This window comes from Halyomorpha halys, unplaced genomic scaffold, assembly GCF_000696795.3.
Source record: "Halyomorpha halys isolate HHAL.00 unplaced genomic scaffold, Hhal_1.1 Scaffold682.1, whole genome shotgun sequence".
NCBI lineage: Eukaryota > Metazoa > Arthropoda > Insecta > Hemiptera > Pentatomidae > Halyomorpha > Halyomorpha halys.
Genome location: NW_027106326.1, coordinates 382,085 through 391,726, shown reverse-complemented (window position 1 = coordinate 391,726; position 9,642 = coordinate 382,085). Strand labels below are relative to the sequence as shown.

General features: G+C 30.8%; 1 protein-coding gene across 4 annotated transcripts in view; it reads left to right on the top strand.

Annotated features, from left to right (window-relative positions):
* The first annotated feature begins 2,214 nt into the window (after positions 1-2,214).
* LOC106685331 (uncharacterized) overlaps positions 2,215-9,642 on the top strand; it is a 44,344-nt gene continuing 36,916 nt past the window's right edge. The window contains exons 1-3 of one of the 4 annotated variants that reach the window (XM_014427930.2): positions 2,215-2,358; positions 2,432-2,494; positions 5,274-5,428. In XM_014427930.2, the coding sequence (XP_014283416.1) occupies positions 2,323-2,358; positions 2,432-2,494; positions 5,274-5,428 (254 nt within the window). In that variant the 5' untranslated portion in view covers positions 2,215-2,322. Of the gene's footprint in view, positions 2,359-2,431; positions 2,495-5,273; positions 5,429-5,685; positions 5,981-7,072; positions 7,129-9,642 lie in introns of those variants that run through there. The other 3 variants (XM_067044659.1, XM_067044661.1, XM_067044660.1) reach the window with 3 other exon arrangements.

The window sequence follows — 9,642 nt, the reverse complement described above, 5'->3', positions numbered from 1 at the left end:
ATTATTTACAAAAACCAAAACATAGCATGAAAGAGACAATATTTACAAAAATCAATAACAATCTTTTTGCTGTTACAAGGTTTTAAGGTTGGTAACAAGGCTTTTTTTTTTTTTTTTTTTGCTGTTTATTGTTATCTAGTTATACGATGAGTTGTAGTTTTTCAAGTCCCTCTTTCTCTGTTTTTTTTAAGTTCTTGGTGTGACGAAGCCTAACTTGAGTTGAGTTTCTTAATCACAACAGAGTTCCGAGAATCATCATGGGGTGACTTGTGTCTATGGTAACTCATCTGAAAATAATCCGTCCAGTTGAGTAGTAACTGAAAAAAAAAAACTGGAGGGAATGACTTTTTTTTCGATTTCTGAATTCCAAGAATCTTGAAACATTACATGTTGAGGGATTTTCTCTTGGTGAATCACAAAGGTCCAGTTTTGAAAATAATAATCCAGAAGCAGTTTTGATAACAATGGATTTAATAAAAAATGCTGATTTTTAAAAATCTTATATTATTATAAAGGTAATAAAAAATATACGCAAAGAATTTTGAAATATTATTTTTTTATGAAGTGATCATAAATCATCAAGATGATTATTTAATTAACTTTTTTTAGTTATTGGATGTATAAATAAATAAATTTTTATTCATAAAATATTTTTGTTTCTTTAATTCATTGCAATATGATTTAGCAGCATACTTACAATTACTTTTGACTGCCACTGTTAACATAAAAATAGTTTAAATTATATGACTTAAGTAGTATCATTTACTTCTGTAGGGATGGAAAATTACGGACGTCTGTGTCTGATGCCAGAGCGTATTTCACCAGCTTCAGAAGTATGAAACCCCTTAGTAACTTGTATGCCATGGTGAGAAGCTTCCTCTAGGACCAAACATTGAAGATTTGCGATAGTTTCTTCAAATCTGAACTCTTTTGAATATGGTTATACACAGAGATCTGTTCTTGGTCCTGATATGCGGAAACTGGTTCTTTGATGAGCTACTAGAGACACTTGAAGATAGCTTACGTGGACGATCTGGTTATCATAGTGACCTCTAGCAATGGAAGTGGATTCAAGGCCGAAGCTAAATAGAGCACTAGCCTGAAAGGGTGATATCTCGTAGAGAAGAAGCTGAGGTGATTTTGTCTAGCCTCCAAGACTTAAAATATTATCTTGAGGCATGTATATCCACCTCTTACTGGAAGACTGCTACTTCTTTAAGATTAAAATGGTAAAAATGGCCGATGAATCGGTGGGTATATCGATGAGTATCTAAGTGTGAGAATTGTCGTGGACCAAGTTGAACAGTCAAGAAGGTTGAAGAAGATTATCCGAGAAAATACCGTGAAAAAATAGAAGTGGTGGTAGGTGACGGTCCAGAAAGGTGCTCTCCTTAAAAAGTACTTCCCCACCGTCTTATCAAGATTGGAAGCAAGATGAGCCCTCCAGGACTGCAGGCTCTCTCAACTCCCCAAAAGCATAGGGTCTTTTGAGCTGAGCTTGTTGCACATGGAAAGGAAGTTGATCTAATATGTCATAGCTGTGACGTCCTCGAGACCGTTGAACATGTCGTAGTAGATTGTCTATGAGGTACGGAGGGAAACTGGGATCTACAAGTTGTCAGAGAAAACGTTTCCTCAGCTAATGAGAAGGGACAACAATCCGTTCTACAGAAACTTGGTACACGACGGGTGGAAGAAGATCGTAGGCCTAACAAACTTTTCCTTCAGGAGAAGAGATGAACTGCAGCCCATTTAGAGAACCCATGGGTAGAAACTTCATATTGATTGTTACCTAAGATGAAAAAAAAAAATTAAGCAGAATGAATAAATAAAGGAAATATGGAGACATGTGCACGTTCCTTTGTAATATATATTTTTTTTAATTTAACAATTTTGCTTATTTTTAAGGACCATTTAAGGTATGCTATCTCACAGACCAATATTATTATTCCACTACATTCCTCAGCTGGTGAATATGTTGCCATCGAAATTCTATATTAGCTCAACAATATTGACCGTGTAAGAACCCCTAAAGGTAATGCAATGAGGCAATATTTAAAAAAATAAAATACAAGAGATCATATAATTTAAATCGTAGGCAATTATTTTTTATGGAATCTTCATACTTTTTAAAACTTATGTAAATTTATCTATTATAGTTCCTTGTAACAAAAATCGATTTCTAAAAAACATTTGATCTATATAACTTCGGAAGGTAACATGTTTACAAACATCAGTTACCTTAGTAGTTCTTAATCTTCTGCCACTTAACAAACAAAAAATAAATATATATTATATAGTTTATATGCTACAAATAAAATAATGCAGGAGGAAAGGTTATCAGTATCTTCATTAGAGGTTAATTATATTTCAGGTTGTTATTTTAATTTTAAATATTTTAAACTTTCTTTACCTCGTTTTAAATTTTTAGGGCATTCACTTGATTCTAAAGGAACTGAGAACGAAATGGAAACAAGGAATAGGAATAAATAGAGTAAGTATCAGTATATTAATGTATACTACTGGTTCAAATATTGTAATTTACTACCAAAATGTTCCTAAAGTACTATTGAATTTCTAAAGTTTGACTTTAGTTTAGCATTCCAATCAGTTTAAGTGTGATATATTAGTTTCAGAATATCGTAAGACAAATCACTTTGACTCTTTATTAACTTTAAGAAACCCTATTGGCTTGATGTGATCAGTTTTCTGCTGGGAACTACTTTTTTTTTTTCGTCTTAGGGAATAGGTTCTATACAAATAGATTTGGCTACAGCTCGATAAATTATAATAAAAAATAAAAAAATAAGTAAGCTAAATATATAAACAATTAATTACTAAAGAAGTACAAACCTAAACATAGATATAAAAATTAACAAAATTAAGAAGTTTATAAATACATAAATAAAAAAATTGTTCACATTAGATAATTATAATACAGCTGTTTTTTAACATGAATATAATCGATTGATGAAAAGTTAAAAGGTTCTTTTAATAATTTCAGTTTTTTGTTTGGGAATTCTAAATTTTGCTAACTTATTTTTTCCTTTTAGTTTCAAAGTATTTTTTTCCTATGTAAATAGTAGGGAATTTTTCAGTAAAAAAGTACTTAAACAAATTTGTATAGTTACAAAAAAAAATTTATTCACTCAAAAAATAAATTAAATATATTTTGAAACTTATTAAAAATAATTCTTCTTTTTTTATTTAATTTTTTTTTCCTTAAATCAATTTTCCTTTTTGTTTTAATAATTTGAATTTTTTTTTCGGGAAAAAAAAATTAAAATATTTGGAAAATTTTTTAGATAAGAGAATATAATTTTTGTTTTGTTTCCATTTCTTAATATGTTTCTAATTGGTCTAACTTTTTTTTTTTTTTAATAGTTATATAGAAAACATTGCTCATGAAATCAAAGTTTGAAAAAAATGAACAACAGAGAGTGATATGATAATAGTTGGATAATGTGAATATAGAGTAGTCATCACTAGTACATGTAATAGCCTTTTTAATTTTAAGAAACGTAATGCACTAGAAATTGAATTTAGTCAGAAGTCTATTATTCTTTTGGTAAAAGTGTTATTATCATATTGATTAGGATTGGAAATATATATTATGCTGGACCTTGAAAATAAATCAGCACTTAAAATGAAATATGAAAATCTATGGACATTCTGAAATATAAAATGAGTGGAGTAAATAGCTATATTAGTATACCAGTATTTTGTTTATTAATTAGAATTTTGGAGTCAGACTGCAACCTCGGCCTAAATGCAAACTGTTGTAAGTTAAGTGGGTTTTTATTTTTATTTTTTCCTTAGCAATTATTAAGAAACTTAACTCCATCGCTGCTTGAAGTGCATTGACTTTCAAAATTATATTTTTGGCACCTCTGAGTGAAAAGATCTTTTTATCGATCACAATTTTGCTATTTGGGAATTTAACATTTTTGTTCCTTTCCCTAAGTTGATCCATTATCGGGATAGTTTCCTTAAACATTTGCTTCTCTTATCTAGTGCAGTCAAAAGTCATCCTGTAGCCCTATGTACTCAACTTGTTCCTAACTTCCATAAACTCCATTTTTATAATATTTGAATTTAATTTAATTAATATTTGTGTGGTATTTCCTCTCTTAGCTAGATGGTAACATTCGTTCACAAAATAAATATCTAATTTCTTACCTGCCTCATTAAAGGCCATGTTTAATGTGTCGCTATTAAAATTCTCCTTAGGTACTTTGAATAATATCAAATTGTTTCATATCTCTTTAGCTCTTTAATAATTCAATTCCCACTGCAGGTGACTATCTCATAAAAATTCTAGCCGAATATTTATAGTACTATTGGTAATCAATTAATTTTAAATTTCCTTTATCACATAAAATTTTTTGGAAGAATTTTCATACGTTGTTGTGACATAAAAACTGCTGCTTTTGTTAATTATATTGAGCATGAGTTCGTAAAATCTAGTTTTCTTCTTCTGTGAAGAGACTGTATATTTTGAGTGGGGAAAAAAAACCTTTCACCTTATAACAAATCAAGGTTTGGGTTGTTACATACAAGACCGTCGACCATTTTTATTGGTTATAATTTGACATAATATTCTGGCCCTAACCTTTACTGAAAAGAATCTGTAGGAATTTATTTATTTCTTAAGACTGCGGAATCAACAGCTGTGACCCAATTAAATTAGTAGTAATGATAGTGTAGGTTATAACCCACAACAATACCATACATCTTCTTCATGAGTATTAGGATTCCTTGTTTACCACATTCTTTCAGATATCCATCACATTGAGTGCATTGAAACAGCTGTTCTTTCATCAGGATGAATTTCATCCATAACTCTAGAACTGAGCTCATCCAGTAATTCATGGAAACTAATAAGTACCAAATGTAGGTGCCTTTTATAAGTACTGATATACTGTCCCAAGCTTAGAATCACGAAGGATATTTTACTTTATCAAACAACCCTTGCTTTACATCTAGCTTAGATTTAGAAAAAAAAGATCTCCAGGCTATGGATAACAGCAGACTTGATATTAGGTGTTGTACTCCATAGATATAAATATTTTATGTGGGATTAGCTCTTGTAGAACTCCAACAAGACTTTCTTACTATGATTTAGGAATTGATGGAAGTAACAGTTTATAATTGGTAAAATCCTGAAGAATATGCAGATCTTTTCATTGTGTGCATGTTTGTTTTATTTATTGTTCTTATTTCATAGTTAATGTTAAAAATATCAGATATAATCCATTTGTTTGCTTTTTCAGACTCATGAATACATGAACCTAGTTAAATTATGCTTTATCAGTGATATTTCTCTTAATTTGGCTGCTTCTAGAAGTATTCTCTATCTTTTAAAATGGGAAATGATAGATGCTCAGACACTCCTTGGATCATTAGCTTCAGTTGCTGGAGAGGCTAAGTGAGATTTAAATCTATCTTATTTTATATTCACACGAGTTCACATATTCTAACCAGACCATCCTTCATTTGAATCCCTCAATCATCCATTAATACTCATTCACATCCCGTTCTCTCCACCTTAGTTTCTAGCTTTAACAGTGTCTTTGTGTTTAATATTTAATTGGTATGATTTGATTATATGATGTTTTATGTCTAGCTAATCATAGCTTACTCTAAAACTATAATCTGACCCTAACCAAGTATATGTATTTCCAGATAATAACAAGGACATAATGTGCTTGAGTATTAATGGATAGTTAAGTGATCAAAGTTGAGGAATATTACAATTGATGAGTCAGAATTTCAAATAATTTGGGAGAAGGTGCTGTACTTAAAGCATGACATTATTGTTTATATGAATATATATAGTGAGACACTGAAGGATAACATAAGATATCATTTAATTACTCTTAAACTTGAAGAATATAGTGCAATAACAGAAGGATTTAAGACCATTTGGGAGTCAATGGATACAATCTTCCATAATAAGTTGCTAAACATGCTACCTTAAGTAAGTTTAAATCTAAAAAAATCACTAACTTATTAAAATTTATTTAAAGCTGTATCAAAAACAAAAAAAACCTACTGTCCTAAGTACTGGATAGACTGGAAATTGATCCTAACTTATCTATGAAAATAACAACTCTGGAAGGGCAAATCCAAATATTTGCCAATGCAACAGATCTGATTTAATATAGGTTATCAATGGGAACGGGGTTAACTAACTATTTCAGTCATTAGATACCTTATAGTGTCCCAATAAAGTGTACTAAATTATCTTGGTTCTATTGTAGTTTTAAATAAAATCTCTTTGTAAATGTGTCATAGCTCTTGATCTTTTTTTTTTCAATAAAAGTAATTAGAAATGTCTAGAAAAAAAAATTCAGTTTTCTCATCTAATGGATACAGAAGGTTATTTTTTCCTAAGAATTAGTGCCCTAAACTTTAAGAGCCCAGGTTTTTAACATCAACCTTTATAAACTATATTATCATAGATTATATCACTTAACAACAAAAGGCCATAAAACAAATATTACTGGATAATTAGGAAACCAGAAAAAGTAAAAGACAACAAATATTGCGGTGATATTAAGACTAACAGCTGAAATATTTCATCAGGTGGTTTGTTTTTTCACATTCATGGACATGATTTTTTACTATAGTCACTCAGCTATACCGACCACCAATTTGTCCAAATAGTTATTATACATGATTTTGTTGTAATTATTTATACAAATTGTGAAATTAATGCACATCTGGTAGTCTGTTGATTAGAGGAAGACAGGAGAGGGGGATTGTAGAAAATTAAAATAGAGTGAGTATTTTGTGTCCATTCTATCCAAAAGAAGGGAGTTATTATTATGTTGTTAATAAAGGATTATGCTCTAATCTGTGAATGATTTTTGTTACTCTGTAATCTATGATTTTTTTTATTTTGGATTAAGAAATCCAGGAAAACAATCTACAGTATTGATCTGTTTCAGTTTTTTTTTTTTTAATTAGCCTTAATTCACTGAAAGTTATTCTTAAATTTAACCTACACCCTTACCTCATACCCCATGCTCTATTTAATTTTTGTGTGATTTTAATATTTTAATTTTAGGTGAACTATCATGATGTGAATATTTTATTATATTCTCCCTTTGTGCCAGGCAAACAGTAAGTTTCTTCTGTTGTTTCATATATTTTGCCTGTTGTAATACTTTGGTCTTAACTAGATGTTTTCTGGCTTCCAGTTATGATTAATAAAATTGATAAATGATCACTTTTTGGTAATTTACCTTAATCTCATTCCTTCTTGGAAAAATTAATTATGATAAAATATTTATACTAAATCCTAGATATTTTGGAGTTATTGAGATACAGCCAACTCCTGATTATCCTTATGATTAATTATCTGGTTATAATATTTTTATTGTCATCTTAATTTGTTATTACATTTTCATAAATTTAATTGTTGGAAATGGAACTGAAAACCTGTTAAATTTATTATTTTTCTTAAAGCTAAAACCAAAAAAAATATTCACTGTTTAGTGAAGCTCTGGCTGGTATTCTTATTATTAGCAGTCGTTTAATAAATCCAACTAAGAGGCTGTCCAAATACCAAGTTACACTATTTTTTATTCTTTTTGGTCGTCTCCTCTGTAAAGCTGGATAACACTTATACAACTAACATTCCTCTTTTTTTCCTATTACATTATTCTGTTTAATTTTCCCACTTTAAGGCTTTAAATAAGTAAAATTGGATAAACCAAATAGACACATTTCTATTAAGCATCATACAGCGGAATCCCGATAATCTGGAATACTGCTTTATCCCAGAACACAAATAAGGGTTTATTCTTTGTAGTATTAGCAAGTTTCCACCTTTTGACAAGAGATGGCACCACCAGAAGGTTTTGTTGAAATTGTCAGATGTATAACAATACCATAAGTCTGGTCATCTGGTAACAACATAATGTATTAGTGACTATGTACCAGCATAATATAATTTTTTCTTGTCCCGTGACAAGAGAATATGGAATTCTCTCTGGCTGCAAAAAATGTTCAAGGAGATTTCATTACCACCATAGAATCTGTTAACACAAATTCAAAAGGAGTAGTAAGGATTAGTGGAACAGAGTCTACTCCTTTTTTAATTGATAGAGGTGTCAAGCAGAGAGATAGCCTGAGCCAACACTTATTTACCATATTTATGGATGAAATCCATAAAATTTATAAAAGGTGAACAGTCATCGGTAAGTAGAACATGAGGACAATACTCAGCCAGTCTCTCTTTTATACAAATTATATTGTTCCGAATTGTAATACAAAAGAGAAACTGTTTTAAGCTTTACTGGAATGGTAAGAGGGACTTCAGGAAAAAGGGATGACCCATCAATGCCTTCAAGGGTAAGCTAGACAGTGGAGGTAGATTGTAACAATGAGGTTATCGAAGTGGTCAAGAACTTTAACTGGTTAGGCACCAACATAATATACTGGGAAATAACAAATAGAATTGCTACAGCCAACTAAATCTATTATAGTATATGTAACAGCATCATTAGCCATCAAGATATGGGACGTGAAACCAACATGAAGTACTTAAGTAGAGTAGCAGGAAAAACTGGAAGAGACTATATAAGAAATAAAAGGACTAGGGAAGAGCATAAAATTCCTGCACTAAAATCCATGTTCTATCCTCTGAAAAGAGGCCACACAGAAGACCTAAAATTTTATATAAAAGGGGTATTCATGATGTTGTGTTAAATGTTATATGTTTTACCATGTTAAATGTTATAACTATAGGATTGTGAGCAGCCCTATTTGAAGTCATGTTAAACGTTAAATGCATAAGAGCCCCTAGCGGATTTCTCAGCAACTTGTTGTATAAGCCTTTATGTTTATAACCTTCCTTCCAGACCCTCATGTTATTGTTTACTTCAGTTTTGATTTAAGTAATTAATTAAAACATGCCTAGAGTGAGTGAAAAGTGGAATTTGTGTGAAAGTTTAGCTCATGAGTGTCTTATTGATCTTCAAACTTGTGAAGAAGAGAATGAAGATGAGCTAATTGACAACTGTATTGAAAGTCACAACAACTAATATGGCGGCGATCTCAACTGGTCTATTGTGTGACGTCATTCTCGATTTAACTGACCAAGTAACAGACTCTCAGCCATGTTAAATGTTATTTCGTTTTACCACGGCAAAAGAAGGCAATTTTTTTCGATTTAACACGAGTTTTTCCATTTAACACGCTTTAACATAGATCATGAATACCCCTAAAAAATATACTTAAATGATTAGAGGGAAAACATTACTACTGAAGCAACTCTGCAAGGACCTTGATGCTTGGCTGTGTTGGATTGAGGCCTATCCACACTAGAATATTGCACAAGGAGGAAGATAGAGAAGAGAAGAATTTGAAGAAACATATGGTAAGGCTGCTTGAAGTGAAAGAAGTTGTTGTGAGTGGCTTTAAAAATTTAAGAACAATGAGTGATGCTGAAGACAAAGAATGCTGTGGAAGGCTGAAAGTTGCTCAAAGCAAGCAAAACCATCACTGGAGCTCTCTACCAAACACAATCAATGAGATAAGTATTGATCTGTTTCAGTTTTTTTTTTTTAATTAGCCTTAATTCACTGAAAGTTATTCTTAAATTTAACCTACACCCTTACCTCATACCCCATG